Below are 20,488 nucleotides of genomic sequence, written 5' to 3'. Positions count from 1 at the left end.
ATCAACATCATCCATAAAGATACAATACATAGTAATATAATGATCTGGTTTTAAGGTTCAGGAAAGATGGCAGCGTCGGTTAAATCAGCGGAGGATCTGAAAGAAAACAGAGATTTCTTCTGTTTCTCATTTCCTGTTTTTTAAACATTTCCTGATGGAAGACAGAATCATTCTGACACCTTGGCTCTCAGCTGCTCCCAGCATGCATCTGTGTGGCTGACGGTTTGTTATTGTTGGAGATTTCAGGCCTTTAAGTGTCCTCTGCCAAGTGCAGCTCATTCATCTCACAGCCGGTTGGAGAGTCGGTCGGAGAGGATCTGCTCTCTAACCCGCGCACCACTACACCGCTTCATCTCCTGGATGTTTAGAAACGTAGGTCTTAATAATCAATACATCCATAGAGCTTTGACGGATGGTCAGTAGACGGTGCTTTTCCAGAGTTAGCTCTGTTAGCTGCTTACCACAGCCGGTAACAATGTTCTATCTGTATAACAGACCATACGGGACCATACAGCACAGACAGTACGAGATGTAAAGGTTTGTAAAAGTGAAAACAGATTGAATCTTGGGAATGTTCCAGGTCCTGAACAGTCTGGATCAACTCAGATTGTTTTTCTTTCACCCTCATCTGTCTGTTCTCTTATCCTCCATCTGATCTGATGTTTGACTGCAAAGAGCAGAAATAGAAACTTATCTCCTTATCTCAGCTCTTGTTGTAGTTTTCAGGACAAGTTCTTGCTCCGACCTGTTGTAAAACCAGCACTCAGTGACTGGGAACAGGGAACCAGTTCCAGACTGTCCGATCCACTGGAGTCATACAAGCTTATCAATTCCTCTATCAACGGCGGCAGCTTTTTCTGACCGTCTAACATAACAATGACATTAAACTCTTGTCTGTTGCTGGAAACCAGACGGCATGATGGAGGATGAATCGGTCCAAACGTTTCAGGAAGAAACTCAAACTCAAATACAACAGTTGTTACTAAAAATCTGTGTTGGCCTCCTGTTTACACGCAGATAATTGATCATTAATCAATAAGGGAACTGACAAAGAATCGGACAGATAAGCAGAATCTATGATGGTACACTTCTTTAAAAGGTAAATTAATTACTGATATAAGTAATTAGTTACTGGTGAAAGTAACCTTGGGAGACAGGAGGATTCAGTACTGTACAGTCATTAGTTATTCAATAATAATTGATGAATGGACTGCGCTGTCTGGGATGAGCTGCGTTTGTCTGCAGTCGTCACTACTTGCAGTAACAAGCTCATTTAAGTGTCAGTGATTATAATTGTGTAATTAAATTTGAAAATGTAATTAGTTACATTAAAAGTATTGTGATTACAGTAACACGTACAGTACTCTTCAGACAGAAATAATCTGAAGGTGGCGAGCCAACAACTTTTAGTCATCCTATAAAAACAGAAATATAACAATATAGACGTTGAACACACTGCTGGGGCGTCACCAAGGCTGAGCCCTTGCTGCAGCGACCCAGAGTTTGAATCCCACCTGTGGCCCTTTGCTGCGTGTCATAAAAGTGGTCAGTGATGTCCAACTCACAAAATCATGAAGAATGCGATGGTGAATGAGGGACTTTGTAATGAAACAAAGAGATGTATAGTTCTCTGAATCAAAGCGCCGTAAAAAGTATTTTCTTGCCATTAAAAGTAAAAATTTATTTCTAAAATAAAAGCCAAGTTTTACTTTGAGCTTCCTAACTAGATTATGTTGTTTTTGTAAATTGCTTTCTAATTTGAACTATTGATAGAAATGTAAATTTTTTATAATTCCTCTTTTTATTTCCCATTAAACTATAAAATATTGAATCACATTTATTACACATGTATTTATGCATATTGTTATAGTACAGTTGGTTATCAATTAATCGAATGCTGTGACACTCGTGGTCCTCCATACCCGGAAGGCACAGAGAGACAAAACAAACAGTGAGGGTTTAATGTCCTAAAGACAGAAGCTTTGTTTGTTCAGCTGTGACTGAGTAACATTGATGATGATTGATTCAAATCATTGAATTTGTGTAGCACCCATAACAGAAGTTATCTCAGGACACTTTTGGTGATGTGTATGAACTGAGATGAACCTCCTGAAACATGAGCGTACCTGCACGATGCCGGAGCAGCAGCGAGGAGAGCAGAGGAACTGAAGCAAAACGGGAGATAAACTGGTTCAAACAGGTCCAGACTGAAAATAGCTCCTGTGTTGTTTCACAAGATGAAATCTGAGTTTATCAGACTGTGAAACACTGAGCAGAGTTTTAAAACAGGTGTTCATCTACCTGCAGTCTGTGCTGTAACAGATCTGATGCGCAGATGAGTTTTTTTCAGATATCTGATAGTGTTTTTAAGTTAAACTTTTATGCAGACGACCCTGGACTTTATTTAAAAAAATAACTCCACTACATTGTACTTCATATTCCATTTATTGAATAACTTTGCAGATTCAAATTAATTTCAAAGCACCATTTTGTTTTGGTCCCGTCGTCCTTCGATTTTTTCTTGATTGTGGCTGTCGTCATCGTCATCATCTTTTTCATCTTCATCATCATCAGTCATTTCGATTAGTATAGTTTTTTTTTTTTTTAAACAATGTTTTTTATTGATTTTCAATAAGGACACACAAAACACATCGACACATACCACATTAGTTGCACGATGAGATGCAGGCCGACCTCACTGCATACACACCCATGCAAAAATCTAAAATCTAATATTCTAATATTTATTCCAGTAAATAACAGAGTGATGTAGGCCCCGTGAGAGGTAATGATCTAACCAGAGGAAAGATATGCTGAATGAGCAAATCTTGTTTACATTGCCTTAAAATTTTAATAGCACAACACTGACACAAAATTGTGTCAATGTTAATAGGCATAAGTATGACATCTTAGAAAGGACCGCAGCTAGCTCAGCGGCACACTAATGAGGCAAATGTCCATTTGGTTAAAAGTGTAGTGGTAGATCTTCAGGGAGAGGAAAAGTGCACTTCTTAGCAGATGACATAGATGCTTTGCACAAGTTCCACCCAGACATCTGAATCAATTATAACCACATTGCACAGGTTTCAGTCTTGTCTTGTTATTGACTTATGGATCATCCCAGTTATAGTGTTGGGTAGCACACAACTGAGCTTTTAGGGGGGTAAGATGGATAACAGTACAAGGCACATTTGGTTGGGCAGTATAAATAACTTAAAGAGAAATTAGGTCAATGTCCTTCCTTTTTAAAAACTAGTTTAACATTTTTGGTTAAAAAAACAATCAGGCTTTTTTGTAACGCTTGAGTAAAGCTTTGACTGCTAATGCACCAAAGTGCTCCATGTTAAGAGCAATAATCTTTACAAACTGGATAACCAATAGAGTGTCAGGTAAAGCCGAAAAAGAGGCAAAAACTCAATCATAGGAAGAGATAACATTAACCAACACACTTAAAGAGAGTGAAGTTGATGAACGGACAAGATTACAGCATTGTTATTGAGTTTGAATTGGACAAGACTTTGCACTGCACTTGTCAGAAAATTACAATTGTGATACCTTGAATTGTAAGAAATGAGGACAAAATACAATTATGTTCGAACCGCATGGTTGGACGCCTGAGGGAACCCATGTAACCAGTTGTATATTTTTGCTCTAACTAGTAATAACACTTAACTATATACAGTAAGACCTATGGATATTTTGCAGTTGTGCATTATTGGGTTTCAGGATTTGAGCAGTTGGGAAATTCAGACTTTCTATACTGAAACAGCAATGCATTGTATGTCCTACAATCATTTCTCTTGACTGGTTTCAGTTTTAGAAGTTACAGTAAGTTTCATCATTTAAAATAAACTGGAGAACAACATTTGAACCACAACAGATGAATAGAAACGATTCAAGATTCTTGTTTTCAGTTTTAATTATTCGGGCCAACCCAAACCACGAGTAAACTAACAACTACTATAAACTGAAGGTGTTATAAGGTTAGAATGCAGTGTTTGCAACGGTGAATTTCCCTTCTTAAAAAGGTTGACTGCATGTTGTTTATCTATGAGCATTTTTCGGAATCAGTTTTTTAAAGAAAAATAAATTGCCCCATGCACTTAGCAACTTCTTAATCCATGACATTTATTCCTCAAAAAGGTATAAGTACACTTTTTGTCTGCAACAATGAAGACATTCAGAGGGCATGATAGAACTAGAAGTTGGGTGGAGGGGTGCAATGGAGGGGCTAAAAGGAAATCATTAGCAAGTATAGGATTCAGTCTCAGTGTGAATCAATTCATTCCAAATTGCCCTGGCCTGTACATTTGTGGAGAAGTGCCCCTGATATAATAACAGTCTGATAGACATGAACAAAAATTGTGTTAGGCTAGTCTCAAATTTCCCCCCCAAACACACGTTTGGAGGACCAAAAGCGAGAGAAAGTGAGAGACGGCGAAAAATGAAGCTCTATATTAATTTGGTGCTTTCATGGATGATTTGCTATCAGGGGTGGCTGTCTTAAATGACTTAACCCAATACCTTTCTGATACCAGAGCCCTGCCAGAAAGGAATAAAGTTTTAATGCAATTATTGTGTTTCCTTTAGTCGCCTGACTGCTTGATGTGGCCAACAGTGCTTTTTAATCTTTTTAAAAGAGCAGCTTTAAATGCCCTTCTAATCGTGACATCTTTCCCACCTTAATGTGACCTTTAGTGGAGGAAGCAGGGTCTCATGGGAGGAGCAATAGGGAATTATTGACCCTGAGAGACATCAGGAAGTGAGGAGCAGACCAGATCATTGAGCTAACCTCCACATCCACACTGGCTCAGACACTGCAGGACCTTCAATGGCCCTGCTGGCGAGCTGAGCCACTCTGACAATGACTGTTTGAAAATAACTTTTTCATGTCTTGCCGTCTTCTCTTTTGGGCGACTTTTCAGAGAAGCGACAATGTGAGACAATAAACCACTACCGAAACTTTACTTTAATCTGATAAAGGAACAGAGGTGAAACGTGGGCTTTTTTTCTTCTTCTTCTTCTTCTCCTGGAAAACTATGTGCTAGTTTAAACCATCTGTTAAAATGGTACAGTATGTAAAAGAGTAAATACAGTGGGTTGGTTTCTATGTCTTATGCTCTCTCTGTGGTCAGTGTTTATCGAATGATCGTAACTTTTGAAATTTAAAGGTCAGACTCAACATTTCAATAGATGAAAAAGGGTCATGGAAAACTTCATTGACAGTGTCTTTGCAAAGGTTTAAAAATAACATACAGCGCAGTATCAGTGTCAGCTTTAGAGCCATGGGCAAGGCTACAATCATGACATCAAAAGCGCATTATGCAATTTTTGTAAAGGGGTGGGGGTTGGTGGACGGAAATCAGGCTTTTTTCAAGACCACTGCATGTACAGACCAAACTTTCCATTCAGTAGCATTTCCCTATCAGAGCTCTGTCATCACAAACATGGAAAAGTTGAGTAGGTTCAGCGGTAAGAAGGGGCTAAAGTACGTTTGATGCAGCGAGGACATCATCAAACTGTAAAAACTGTGCAGAGTACAGATAAAGACAGATAATACAGTCTTAAAAGTTGCACTAAGGCCATCAATGACAAAGAAAACTTGCCCCCCCCAATTCTCTTCTGGAGAAACAGAAAGCAATTCTTACTATGGTGTAAAATGATATTTCAAAACTGTGGTCACATATTTTATGGCTCAGTGTACTGGGTCTGCATGATGATGTCATGCAATTGCTTCACTTCCTTCATATTGTAAATTTAAGTTATGAGATGAAAATAAAAAATAGAGACAAGTGTGATGTGTTTTTACAGGTTCTGGTTTCAAAAAATTATTCAGCCCTCTCTTAAGATCTGGATAAACAGGATTAAAAAAACAAAAGCACTTTGGTGCAGCGTGAGGGAACAGTGGTTCATGCTAACAGTACAGAGTTTCAAAAATAAGATGAAGCAGCAACAAAGTGACGCATTTCTTTTATTCTTGTGAGATCTAAACCTGGGGAGAAATATATAGCATCCAGCCTATTCAAAACTAGCTTGAGAGATACAGTGTAAAGCCAAGTCTGACATTTCTTAATGTGTAACTGTCAGTTCTGCTGCCTGGGGTTGCCCTTGCTTAACTAGCGAGACAGATGACTGTTTAGATAAGGACGTCCCCAGCGGGGCCCTGAGAGCCCCGAGAGTCCCAATGACTAAAGAGCAGCGACTCCGTCAGTGACACCTCACTTTCACCCACTTTGGACAAAAATACTTATATAGCCCACAAATTCCTTTTAATTCAGGTAAAAGGCCCAAACCATGAGTCTGGAGCTGCTCTGAGAGATGAGGGTCATCAGAGATTAACCCATGGCACTTTAGCAGTGGGGGTGCAAGAGGGGAGTTGCAGTGGAGCACAACAAACTACTTAGCCACCACAAAACATTCCAGCCCCTTCTCAGCTGCAATCCAGTAATGGATACTTCCTCAGCTCCTCGATTGGTCAAAATGTTTTCATACAATAATTTAATTCAGAAACACATTTACAAAGCAGGAGTAATCAATTTTAATTAGTTGATTTTTTTTTTCATTCGCATAAAATTTAATGTACTGCCATCGATCTCCTTTGTTCTTTAATGCAGTGCCTCTTTCCTGTAATTCGAAGCTTTTCTTTTTCTTTTTTTCCCTTTCTTTTACAGTCAATGATGACATTCTGTGACAAGCAGCTCCATGTGCTTTTCAGTATGGGGACGCATGTGAGACTGCTCACGATTGCGACTTTAGACCAGTGGAATGTGCTAAAAAAATGTGGTTATAATTTGGTTTCGAAATGTGTTACGAATGAAAAGTTTTGTCAAAAAATGTGTTATTGAATGTAAGAATATATTTTCAAAAATATAAAACTATATAGACTTTGGTCACTGGCCTTTTCTTGCTCACTTAAATTTTTCGTAACATTGAAAATTACATATTTAGATTATTTTAATTCAAAAAAGTAATTCTGTACCATTTTTGAAATGAACAAAACCTGTAATGAAAGCTGAATGTCAATGACAGCATTTTGTGGTAATCAGCTCCATTTGCCTTTTATTATAAGTAACCCAATTACCAAACACAATGGTATGTACTACAAATGTGGTTATAAAGTTGCTTATGCACACATTAGGAGAAGTGTTTTTTTAAAAGAGTAATAAAAAATCTGAAAAAAAAAAATTGGTTGCTCGCTTGAAATTTCCCAAAAAACATGACAAACTACACACTTAAAGTCCACTGATCTTAAAACATAATTGTGTACAAAAATTAAAATTGAACAAAAACTGCACTCAGATCAGTAAAAGTTTTAAGCATCAATAAACTCATCTGCATGAATCAGTTGAAAGTTCTTCCGTGAACAGAAGTGGGGGACGCAACCGGCTGCAGTCACATAAGCAAAACACAACGGCTTTTCTTAAAACTGCCACTGCTCTGTGTGTTGTCCTTCATATCACCAAGGCCCGCAAGCCTTTCACATTCAATTAGTTGATTGAGGCAAAACGCAAGCGGCACCAGCAGCAAACAACGTGAAGCTTGTGTCCAAGCGACACACCACAGAAGTTGTGTTGTGGTGTCACAAGAAGAGCCGCCTCCGTCACGAGCAACTTACAGTGACAAGCCTATCCTCCTCTGTTGATCCAAACTGCTCCTCTCACTGAGCCAGCACCCACCCTGCAATACATACACAGCTAAGCGACTTCAAGTGAACCACTGCGATAGGCAAATAAAGCAGAGAGCTGGGGTGAGGATGCAGCGACTTGGCATCAGTTTTGTGTGCAGTCCTGCCAGCCTGCCAAATTGACTAATAAAACTAGAATAGAGAAGCCAGCGACAATAGAGAGAGAGGTGTCCTTTTATTGATCAAATTATTCCTTCTTGGGTACACTGTGCCACCGGATGAGAGTATGCTCACAAAGACAACCAGACAGATTGTGACATTCCAGTGACATTATAATCACGCGTCAACCCTTCTCCAGTCAATAGGCTGAATGCACTAATGGTGCGTCTTGGATCAGCAATTTCATGGTCTTCAAAGGGGGCCAGGAATTGGTGGCATGACCCTCCACACGGGGTGAGACCCCTCTTTTCCTCAGCGAGTGCCACAGAGAGAAGGAGAGGAGAAGGATGGTGTTAGGGGAGATGCATCGAGGAAGGAGCGGAGCCAGAGAAGATTAACATCGCCATCTACTGGTCAGGGGTGGTACGGGTGGAGTCAAAGTGGGGGAGGAAAAGCCTGGCAGTTTACCCTTGCGGCCTGTCTTTCCCTGAGACCTGTCAGAAACATTTAGACACACTTGCCAAGACAATGGGCCACACATCTACAGCGGCAGATAAGTCAGAGTGAAATCACCATCAAATGAGGGAGGAAACTTAAGGCAGTAGACCTTCGTTTTGGTTTTGGAGAAAGAGAGCGGGCAGAGTCTGTTCCTGATCACACTAAGTGACAAAGAAAAATGTTGGCTAATTCTCCGTTTCTGGAGGCTTCCAACTGCCAGTAAGAATTTAACCTCGAGAGCAGGATAAGCATAAAAAGAGTGTGGTGCTGACAGCATCAGAAAACAACACTCATCAGGGTCACAGAAGTAGCAGTTCTCTTTCTTCTCATTTAACCCGATGCCAGAGAGGATACAAACACGACAGCTCGTCAGATCGAATAATAATTCTTCGTTTCAACCTTTCTGAACCAGTGAGGCTACACGCTGGAGATTTCACTGGTTATAATGTCATAAAGTGACAAACGCATGTGTGACATTTGGTTTATACATGCCACACCTAAACATAATCCACCTCTTCTGAAAAGAAAGAAACAGAAATTTCTGGTTTTGCAACATGTTTGCCAAATGCAAATTGAAAGTAACTATATGAGTCGATAGAGTGCTGTAAATCAGTACACTTTGTCCAATACTACTTTATCCATCTGCCTTGAATAACGTACAGTGTTCTTACATTTCGGTTCTATCTTTGGATCTCAGATGATAAAATTTTTTTTATTCAGTGTTTCTAAAGAATGTATTCTTCCTAAGAAGGCAATATATATTATCTAAAGAAACAGGCTTCCCTCTCCATCAAAATTATGTCTCAAAACACCAAAACTGAAAGAAAAAAAAAAAAAAAGCAGTAATCAAAAAGGAATGTTGCACGTCATTCCTGCAACGCACCCATACTTTCTGTGACTACATGAGAGGCAGTGGTCAAAGTTTAAGCGTCAACACCCATCTGAACTCTGCATCAACTCACGTGGTGACAGGGAAAAATACATGTTTTACCCGGCTCGTCCACAAGAAAGAGGAGAGGAGACAACCCACAGTGAACCACTATAATGTCACACGGGGTGGCGTGTTACAGCAAAGGGGCTGAGTTGGCAAGCAGCTCAGCAGCAGACGCGCACCTGTTCTGACATTTTCTGTCGACCTTGACACAGAAAACACATGACAATGCCACTCTCTGCATTTCAAAAGTACAGGCTATTTGATGAAGCCCCTTCACTTCCCCATGATACCTAAAACTACTTTCCACATAGTGTCGAAGAGGGGAAACCATGACGTAGTCCTGTAGACGTGAGCAGGGACTGACAGGAGGAAAGTCACACAGTGACAGTAAATAGCAGGGAAAAATATGAGACATACAAAAATCTGATACACAGTCATATCTGGGAACAACCAAAGAGTGTTGGTTCTTTCCACCGGACTGCAAGCCACCAACACCACTCTTAAAATCTCAAATTCCATAGTAAACACAATCTGGAAATGACAGAAAAGCCTCGGCCTTTCTTCAGTTTATTCCGTTTCTATCATCTCATTCTCACCCTTTCTTTTGAAGTTCATGACAGAGCCATAATGCATCCATCCATCTACTATTTTAATCAAAGAGAAAGCAAAGTACGGCTGCCAAGAGAGCTGCACAGGAAAACAAATGCAATCTTCCTGTTAATCACTGCATTAACAAGAAGTCGACAGTCTTGACGCACATACCAGGGAGGGGAGCCAGTCCAGGTGTTGGATAATTGTCAGTTGTGCCAGTGGCTATGGTTGCTTTTTTACTGTGCCAACCTCTGTTTCACTGCTGGTCTACACTTCTGCTCCACCTTAATAATAGCTTTTATAAGTCCTCTTTCTGCTGAAGACTGCATACAGACACAAAGATTGGCACAGGTTTCTCCATGCTGACTGTAGTGGACTATGGATAAAGGTGTAGACGTCCCGCTATAATCAGTGTGGTGTAGTGCAACTATAAAGAGGCATGAGGTATGTCTAATTTAAATGAAAGGCCACAAAACGCTTAAAAACATGTATAGGCTTTGTAACCTTTTTGAAAAAACAAGTCCATACATCCTCTTTCTGGCAAACACCCATATATTAGAAACACATCACAGTAGCCCGAAAAACTACTTGCCAAGACAGCAACTTGTCAGAAATGATTCAAGTGTTTGTTTCGTTCAGAAATAAAACTCCGCTGCAGGTGAGGATGTCATTCCGAGAAGAGGAGATGAATTGTAAGCCGGGCTCAACTTTTCATTATAACACACTGAAAACTTTACAGTTTCCTGTCAATGTACCTCTGTATCACACATCTAAAGTTAGGCTAATTAGAGTGCAATATTTCCACTTAAGTGCTCTATTTTTGCAGGTTTTAAGATAATTTATCTGTTTCTGTATTCTGTCACTTTCATTTTAGTCTAGAGAATAGCCCACTATCTATTTTTTTCGGATTCGTCAGATAAAGCCACAATCTCAGGGTGCCACACACAGAGAAACTCTGAAATCCCATTAGCATTTTGCTTTCATTATTTTTAATCAAACCCCGAAAACTGACACATATTAATTAATATCCATTACCAGTTTTTTGCCCCTCTCCCAGAGAAGACGTTGGGGGGAAAAGAAGCAATTAACTTAACAAAATAATCAAAAAAATTGTTTCAGAAATCCCTGATAAATGTCATGTGAGGTCCCGTCTAAATGTAAGAAGTGTAATACATTCTTGCTGTCATATTCCATTAAACTGCTATTACAGTCTTGATAGAACTATTAGTCACTACATTATTAATAACATTAATGTATTTACATTTTTGGTGTACAAGCCTGCTTTCATGCAATAATTTATGAACCCGACTTCAGATATGTTATAATGTTCCCCATCTAGGCTCTTTTGTGTTTATTATTGATTGTGAAAACAGTCAAAATTCCAAGTCAAATCCCCCCCCCTCTTAATGTATTGGAGTGGGCTGTTTACATTAAAGGACTGGAATAAAGTGCATTTACATCTGAAGCATAACTTCATAATTTACATTCCAACATTTATTAGAGGTGACAAACGAGCATTTGGTCCACTCGTGCTTTTCCACAATGCAGCACTCATTCAATCCATATAAATTACAGCTGGGCTAGGGAGTGCAAGAGCAAATTATTTTATTATATTTATGCATGTATGACTCTATAGGGGGTTACTAAGACAAACAGGGAATTACTTGATTAGGCCAACTGTGGTTAACAAAGAAAGAAATATGAGACTGAGTGTTGGGCCAATCAAATTTTTAGCAGCATTCAAATGTTTGGCTCTAATTCAAATATCTAAAATACACAGATAACAGTGTAAAAGCTTTAGCTCTATAAGATCTGAAGATGAAATAAATAAAGAAGAAATGAGAGAGACCCTATCTGCATTTTAAATTAGACTACTGTGTATTTTATACAGCATAGAGAGCTATTTTAAGTATTGCTCCTCCAATAGCTTACCCATAGCTAGAACTAATATTATTCAATTAAAAGAAACTTGCCTAAAAGGCAGTATTATATTACATAATTAGACAGGGCAGCATTTTCAGAAGTGTAGTTACAAATGCACTGAGGGGATCCCAGCATTTGAACAAATATCTGGCGCTGTAGGGGAGCTTGCCGACAAATTAACAGCTAATAACTTACTGGGAAGGCAGATAAAAAGAGAAAAAAATGTTCCCCAAAGTGTCAATTACAAATAATTTTTCCTCTGATTTCCACACTTGTGAAAGCATGATGTGTTAAAAAGCATTTTGAATATTGTGCCAATATTGCAAGTTGTTCATTTCTGTCTTATTTTTTATTTTTACACACTGAATTCATTCAGAGAGAAATAATTCAGCATCGGCAGGCAAGATAGTTTGGGATAGCTCTGAAAACATATGGCTCCCTTGTGAGAGGTCAGAGAGAGACAGACAGACGGGTGCTGGGACAGGGGGGAAATGGAGGGGGATTCAATCAAATTCATGTTCATTAAAATCAGAGGACATCACAAAAATGAGAAAGATGCTGACAAATCAAAGGGTCTCAGTACCTGAATTACCATAGTCATTTACTTATTAAAGCCAGGATGCTTCCTGTCAATCAAGAGCCATCACATTCTCCATTTGCGGCGGAAAGCCAGCGTAATTGCTTCTCATACTAATCAACACAACTTGTGTAATTATGCCTTGAAAGTGACATTGGAGGCTGAGAGCGATGTGAGCAGTCTTGACAGCGGAGACATCTCAGATTCATCGGGAGATTTCCAGCCTCGCTGCAAGGAGACAAGCCACTCTCAGACCAAGTTACTCACTCGAGCAGTTTACAACCATAAACACAAAGAAAAGACGATAAATCAAGCTGAAGTAATTACAAAGCAGAATAGAGAGTATAAAGGAAGCTCAGCTCAATAAGGCCACTTTCCCAAGTATATTGAGGCAAAATGACTACGCTGTAATTAAACTGGTGTCGTATTTCTATCATTTCTTAAGTAAACATATTATGACAGTTCACTAAATTGTGGGAGAATAGGAAATTACAGCTCTGTTACCATGCTGTTTACATTAATATACTTGCTGAGACGAAAACCCTCCAAATAAAGTCCTAAGTATTCATTAAAGTTTATTGAATTCGGCTTAATCACAGACTTTACATGTGTCTCCAAAATGAACTTTGCGTAAAACTAGCTTTAACATTCTTCAGAGCATTGGAAAACTATCCAAACCATATTCCCAGGCTGCATCTGTCACTAGTCACACTGCGGCGCAGCCAGGAAGGTCAGAGCGAGGTCAAATTACTGCAACAAATCAAGAGCCATGGGTCACGACATAAAACTCTATCTACATAAAATATGTGTATTATTGACATACAGTGACAGCAGCTTCTTCTTCATTCGCTATGAACTTTACAGTGAATTAAAGGATTTTCAACGCTCTCATCAAAATCCAAGATAAAAGCGCTATTGTCGGGGTTGGCAACACAGATCGGGTCCGGCTCAGCACATGAGGCAGAAAACCACAAAATAAATAAAATTTATAAAATGGGTTGGACTCATCTGTGCTCATCATTTTCAAAGAGGTGGGAGGAACCATCAGAAAAAAAAGTCACCAACATCAAAAAGAAGTCAACTGATAATTCTGGCATACTATGAGGGGAATAAGCGTAATGATTTCATCTGCTAACAGAAACGAAGATGAGAGATTTATGGCTCATAAAAAGTTCAAACGACAGAAAAACCAAAAATCCTTGTCTGTGTCATTCCTCACTCATGACCTCCAAACTTTTGCACATGTTGAAGACAAAGTAAAGAAATTCTCTTTTGTGGCCAAATATGAGAAAAACAAGTACAGTTACTGACATAGAAAACAGAGGCTTTTACAGGAAAAGCGTGTGTGATTCACCCACTGCGTTCAACTCTAATGAGTCAAAAAGTGTGACCTGCACTTAAACAAGAAGTCACAGCCAGAAGCTGTAAACTCATTTTCCCCATCTGAGCCAGCAACGTCGGCAGGACCTGGAAGATGTGCTCCGAGCATGCACGATAAATCTGACGTGAAATCATAATCATAAAAGCAATTAGCTGACCCTGCGCCACTCGTCCTTGGACATGACAGTGAGAATTCATACAGAGTCCTCTAAGGAGGCTAGCTGCCGGGTTGGGCGAGGAGGAGAAAAAGTGCAACACAGCAACAATAAAATGGAGGGCCCTTCCTGTATCATTAACCACCGAAACAAACAGCGCATGATGCACAATGAGTGGTGTGCTGAGAAACAGAAAATTGAGCTTTTATGCTTTTCAAAGAGAAAACTTCACCACGACCACTGAAACAATCTGTGGTGTGCAGATTTCTCATGTAAACCTATGGGCACAGGAATCTAAATACAACACCACAGGCCTACATCACTCTGCATTAGCTCACGCTGTGAAAAACAGCACTTGGATAACATTCAAAATAAGTTGACTTATTTCAAATTAAACATGAAAATATGAAGATAGATGCTGGCCACACACGCCTTTGTTCTGTGCGTCTGTGGAGTGTGTAGCATGTTTACAGTCAATTTGACAGGATACTGAATCTATTGACTGACATGCCAGGTGATCAGATTTATTCGACTTTTCTCTTTCAAAGAGCGCGTTAGAATCTGAGAAATCTCTCTTAGCACACCCTTGCATGCACACAGACACACACACACACACACACACACACAGTTTCTCCCCATCACTTCCCACCCAGTAATTACAGCGAGGCCGAACTAGTGGCTGCCACCTAGTGACCGTCTTCTCCAATAATCATGAAATATCTCTATGGCTCGCGCCCCCACTCGGACCATAACTCTCCTTTACTGCAGACAGCTCCAATAAAGGATTACAATTACAATTAAAGTAATGAGCAAAGAGGAAAAAAGGAAAATCTCAGAGAAGGTTCCCTTGACTAACTAAATGGTAGCCTAGTTTCTTGACAGAATGGAGTTACCATACCAGACTCATTACTGGCTCCCATTTCTTATTCTGCCCCAATAATTAATTTGGAGCATGTTGAAACCTGGAGTCCTCAAAAATTAAAATAATGGTCTTAAAAGTGATGAATGTGAAATGAATTGAAATATGAATTATCAAATAAGAGATTAACTTCTTGTTATTTTTGCTTTATGGTGCTGGAAATGTAAAAAGGTTCAAATCACTTCAAATGTATTGCAGTCTGTGACTTTCATGAAAACTGCACAAGTCATATAATCCAGTGAAGAACACGCACACACGGAGCCCAGATTGGTGTTAAAAAGGACATATCTTTCCACGAACACACGTCCCATGCAGAAAGTCATTAATGACAAAAACGTAACTGAGTCAAGACCCGAGAGTAACCTCTGACTTCCTGCTATCACCACTGTGTTACGTTTGTGTTACACCCACGCATAAGTGAAGGAAAAAAAATCGCTTTTTAGAGCTAACATATGAGGAACATCTGCCTGCCTGAGACTTGTGGGGCTCAGCAGAAGATCCGTCAGGGAGGGAGAGGTGAAATGAGGAGAAAGAGAGCCAGAGAAAGACAGAAGGGGACAGTAGCAGCGGTAGTGCCTGCATGTCGCTGGCTGGACCGATTACTGTCGGCACATCCTCTGCCAACCTGCCAGGTCTCCCACAACTCCTGCACTTAACACACTGTTCCTTGCCCCCCTCTATAGTACGGTGGCTATTGCAGAGCAGCTACGGAAATTTGGAGACTGCTGAGCCAAAACAGATCACTTCAAAGCGGCTTATTTAACGCTTGCTAAATTTTTCATCACAGTCGCTTAATATCCTGGGGAAGGGGAGCTTTTGAAGTTGCTGTGAGACCGGGGATGTTCTTCTTACAATTCTTTTCCCCCTCCCATTACCACCCTCCCTCTGATGTACTAAAACCCCCAAACCTAAACACATACACACACACTGTTAACACTATGTATGTTGCATCCTCACACACAAATACATGCTTTTTCACTTGGGGCCTGTGACGTCGCAGTGTGACCAAAAGGACAGACCTAATTCTACCAGAGATACCCCAAGGAATTAGAATCGTATTTGGCGAAAAAGTTTCTATTTGATTGGCAGCGGTTATACCTTTTTTTTCATGCTACTAATATGACTGTTTTTGTACTGACTCAGAACAAGAAATTTGAAGACTTTTAACTTGGCATTTTTCAATACTGTCTGACATTTTATAGACAAAACAATTCATAGATTAACAGTTTCTGAGAAAATTATTTAGTACTATATATTTATATATTATTCTAATTAATTGATATCTTTATTTATATATTTAGTAAAAGTAATATGGATATGATGGCCAAACAGACTTAATATAATAGAAATAAATTAGAAGATTTTAATTACTTTACTTTAACAACATCACAATATACTCCTACACTATTATGTCAATGTATTTTCTGGTTTCACATCTGACCCTGTTCTCTTCTCATGTGATCAAAGGGATTCGTACACATGTAATTACTGTTGTGATGTGTTTGGGGGAATTTGAAGGCAATGTGGGCAGAGTGATTGGAGGAGACGAGGGGGTGAGCGTCACTGCAGGGAGAGAGCACAAAGACTAGGGAGACACCGGCAAGAGTGGCTGGCAGGGGTGGGTAATGGCCATGGCAGCGATGAATGGAAGGTGGGAGGGGGTGGGGGTTAGAGACGGAGTCGAAGCAAGCCGGGGTGAGAGCGAGCAAAGAGCAGCGCCAGAGGCAACAGCAGCGGCTGGCAGCGACTGGTATACCAGTCAACTATGGAACACACACTTTCACTCACACACACACACACACACACACACACTCGCTCTCCAACTGCAGGTCCAGACCTGCCCCTCTGGTCTGGATGGTGGCAGAGGATGTGGCACTGGCCCCTGAGCTGGGCCCTCTTGCCACAAAGGAGAGCCCACGCCGTGCAGTGTGCCAGGGCCTGCTGATCTGGGCGAGGTGAGTCAGAACCTGTTAACATGACTGGTGTCCCCAGCCTGACACACTGGCTTGTCTGACATGCACATGTGCACATAAATGTTATACAAACGTGTGTGCGCTCTCTCTCTCTCTCCCCTACCAACCCTGCCAGCACTCCCTTTCCTCTCATCCAGATAAAATCCTTTCAGACACAAATTTCAATTATTCACCTCATCCAAATAATGCCATGTGACAAGAATTATCCCTACTGTAATAATCCACTTAACTGGGAAAGAGCAGCTCATCAAAAAGAGAAAGGAGAAAAGGGGTTGGAAGTGAGGGTGGTGGTGGTGGGGGAGACTTGTCAACCAGTCTCGAATCAGGACCCTCATAACAAGAATTTCTTCCCTTTTTGAGGAGGCAGTCTTGAAGCGCACTGGGATGATGAAATTGAAGTAAATTGAAAGAAAGCCTGGGAGAATGCTCCCACAATCAATAACCCCAGGATTAAATTAGCCTTGGCATGAAGGGATGATGGGGGGAGGATGAAGAGTGAATGGTGGTGAATGACATTGAGACATGTAGGCTGAACAATACAGCGCTCCCCTAAACTGGATGCTGTGTCCATACAAGGACAGGGAATGTACCTGTGATGTATTCCATCCCACTTCGCAGTGAGACAGTCCCGGCTATAATCATTGTCATCACTTGGGCCGAGCACGCCTTATGAACACTTTCCTTCACACATTATTGAAAAAGAACTTATGTTTATTGTCATTAAATGTTGCTGGCTTTGCGTGTATTCGCCACTTGGAACAACTTATGAGGGACTGCAGAGTGCATAGCAGGCTACCTGAAAAAGAAACTGGTTTTCAACATTTTTCAGAGCCATTTTTCCTCAGCTACTTTACTCTAGATATCCCGAAATAAAGGGGGAATCAAAAATATTTATATGTCATATTATGTCTATCACTGATTATGTAAAACTACTACAATAATGCAACAGTGAAGTATTACCAGTTGCTATGACATCAAAATATTCTTTTACAGTATATATAACTTTAAGAATGAATAAGGAAACTTTCTTTTGCTTTTTTTGGGCACAAGGATTATTGCAGGCATCTCATGTGACTAAAACACAGTCTATAACTGACAAAAGTTTGTTTATACAATATATTCTTTTTTCTATTGGTGACAACTGACTTTTTAAAAACTAATTCAAAGTCTTCCCGGAACAACTTGTGACCCCGACTGAAAAACAATGCACTAAACTAAGGACCACAAAGACACACGTGTTATGCTAAACATGATTAAAGCAACCATGAAACCATTGTGACTGCTAAAACAGACCTTTTTACTCCCCAAACATCACAGTACATCAGTGTGGTGCCTAAGTGACTGGCTGCTAATTGGACGCCTTTAACACTTGATCTCACTGGGGAATGTGTAATATCATCTGATTAGCCAGGGGAAAGGAGATTGTTGATGAAAAGATGAAAAACAAACTTCTTTAAGTCATCAGATCATGAAAAAACAGACTCAATGTTCCGCAACCACACAGCTGATTTCACGGCGTAGCGCACAATCACAGCAAAGACACGGACAAGTTAAATCAGCTGAAAGTGAAAAAAAAAGGACGCTCTGGGCCACTGATCTTACATGGTTGAGAATCGTGGCATTCAGAATGTATCAATATCTGAAAATGATTATGTAATAAAGATTGAATTTAAATTAGAATTTGATTTAACCTGCAATATCCATTTGATATGCACTTACATCAAATAGACATACTTGTATTCCTTTGTTATTCTAGTCCATATCAGTCAAGTCATTTGTATTAAATGCTCCATCCTTACCAGTTCTTCTCTGGGGGGAGCCACTGCATCATGTCCAGGTGGAAGGCCAGGCTGAGATAAACAAACACTTGTGTTAGAGTACCATCTAGTGGAGGGCAGAGGCTATGTGTGTTTAATACAGCAATGTTCACACAGCCCTTACAGTGAGCAAGTCAGTAGATCCTCCTATCTAAATACATTATTATGTATCAGTCTTACAGATTAATGTTAGTGAACTGAATTAAAGACTAATTTAATAGTTTAAAACATTAACATCTTTAACATCATATATCTGAAGCCTCAAACTCCTACCAACTAGTGTGGACAGGTAACATCTCCGTCATTTAACAATTCCTAGGTAATTTGCTGAATGCACCTAAAATACAAGTTAGTTATAGAAGTGGGAGAATAGAGTAGAATCACCCATTTGCATTGCATGTTGCCTTAATCTCTGGCTTCTTTATATTAATGACCAATAAAGAATGTTAGTTAAGTCTACCTTTGAACGATTCAGTTGTGAACTATGCACCTTTAATTAAATGAAGGGCCGTGGCAAACACGGGGTTGAGTGCTGAAATGAACAGCATCCAACAGTAAATGTGGCCATGGCGAGAAGTGTGAGGCAGAACTTTCTATAACATCTGTTTTCTCGGGAAGGATCCATGTTTGTAGCTGTTTTAGCTGCACCAACATCGTGTTAGCAAAGAGTCCAAACCAGCAGACAGTGACCTTTCCACATCCTCATTAACTGCACAGAACAACACAGACTAGGCTACATGGCCAGATGGAAGGACGTAGCTTAATTTAGTCAGGGTCAAGCAAGCCACGTAAGTTTGGGCAACGTGTGATAAAGCGACAGAACGTCAGCTTGGCCCTTCGTGTCCACTTTCAACACAAGAAAGTCTGGGAGGCAACTTTTCTAACGCTGCAGGAGCTAGCTTAAAAAAAAGCTACTTAGCAAGCATGCTAACCTTCGCTAGCTGAGCATTTCTAACAGTAGCACACTGAAATGGCTGCGTTCAAGGAGCGCGACGTCGAAACACGTTATAGGAGCTCGTTGTCGTATGTGGACATCAACTGGTAAATGTTTTAGTTGCATAAATGTAGACCTGTGTTGGTGGATCAGGTTGATCGGTGGATGCCATCTTCCTATCCCTGGTTTGCTCAGTGGCTGCTCGACTGAACCGCGCTCGATTACTTTTCCTGAAGGATGGTAACGGTCAGAATGGCCCTAGTAAACGTCCAGGAAATGGCGGCCTCAGTAACGGTCAAGAATGGCCCTAGTACACCGGTCTAAGTCCATCACAGAAAGTGAGAGTTTTGCTCATAAAGTACAGGAAACACAGCAGAGTTCACATGAAAGCTTAATTAGATTGTGTTTTCAACCAACACATGTAAGGACAGAATCAACCGAATTAAGTCTTAATCATAAGAACTTGATATAGTACAAATATTATTGGGCATTAGTAAGACTATATTTTTTTTATTTTAAACATGGCTTCTTAAAAAGCCTATTGTTTTACGTGATATTTTCCTTTACAAAGGTGTGATTAATAAAACAGTCGGCCATAGGGGCCCCTGACCATCTGGGGACCATAAAGCAGTTGTCCCCCTTGTCCGTCTCTTATTCCAGCCCCCACCTGAAGTCTGACTGCTCCAGGACTATCCATCAATCAAGGCCCATATGGCTGATAATATCCCTTCGTAAACTGTAATCATTTATTAATGGGACATTAACCGTGACTAAATTACACATTTAAAGAAAATGAGTTTGGTACTGATTGCAAAATGTCCTGTGGAAAGAAAATATTGTCTTCATATTTCCAAAAGGTTAACAGAGACATTTTAAGTTGAGGACAGTTTGGTGGGTTCAGCACATCTTAAAGGACTTCCGGCTTCAGATGGCTGGTGCTAGCAAAGAGTTATTTGGAAACAGAAAGCGTAGTATTTTTGTGTTTGCTGTAACTAGTGCTAGTG

The 20,488-nt window shown here is 40.1% G+C and overlaps 1 protein-coding gene across 2 annotated transcripts in view; it reads right to left on the bottom strand.

The window, feature by feature from the left end:
* Window positions 1-19,710, bottom strand: part of pex14 (peroxisomal biogenesis factor 14) — a 47,400-nt gene extending 27,690 nt beyond the window's left edge. For both annotated transcript variants that reach the window (XM_035656758.1, XM_035656757.1), the window contains exons 1-2: window positions 19,621-19,710; window positions 18,533-18,583 (exon numbers count right to left, since the gene is read on the bottom strand). In XM_035656758.1, coding sequence (XP_035512651.1) covers window positions 18,533-18,583; window positions 19,621-19,656 — 87 coding nt within the window. In that variant the 5' untranslated portion in view covers window positions 19,657-19,710. The remainder of the gene's footprint in view (window positions 1-18,532; window positions 18,584-19,620) is intronic.
* Between the last annotated feature and the right edge of the window lie 778 nt (window positions 19,711-20,488).

Source organism: Morone saxatilis, unplaced genomic scaffold (genome assembly GCF_004916995.1).
Source record: "Morone saxatilis isolate NCDOM2014 unplaced genomic scaffold, NCSU_SB_2.0 Contig15, whole genome shotgun sequence".
NCBI lineage: Eukaryota > Metazoa > Chordata > Actinopteri > Moronidae > Morone > Morone saxatilis.
Note: the sequence above shows the minus strand (reverse complement) of the source record. Positions and strands in the feature narration are given on the sequence as shown.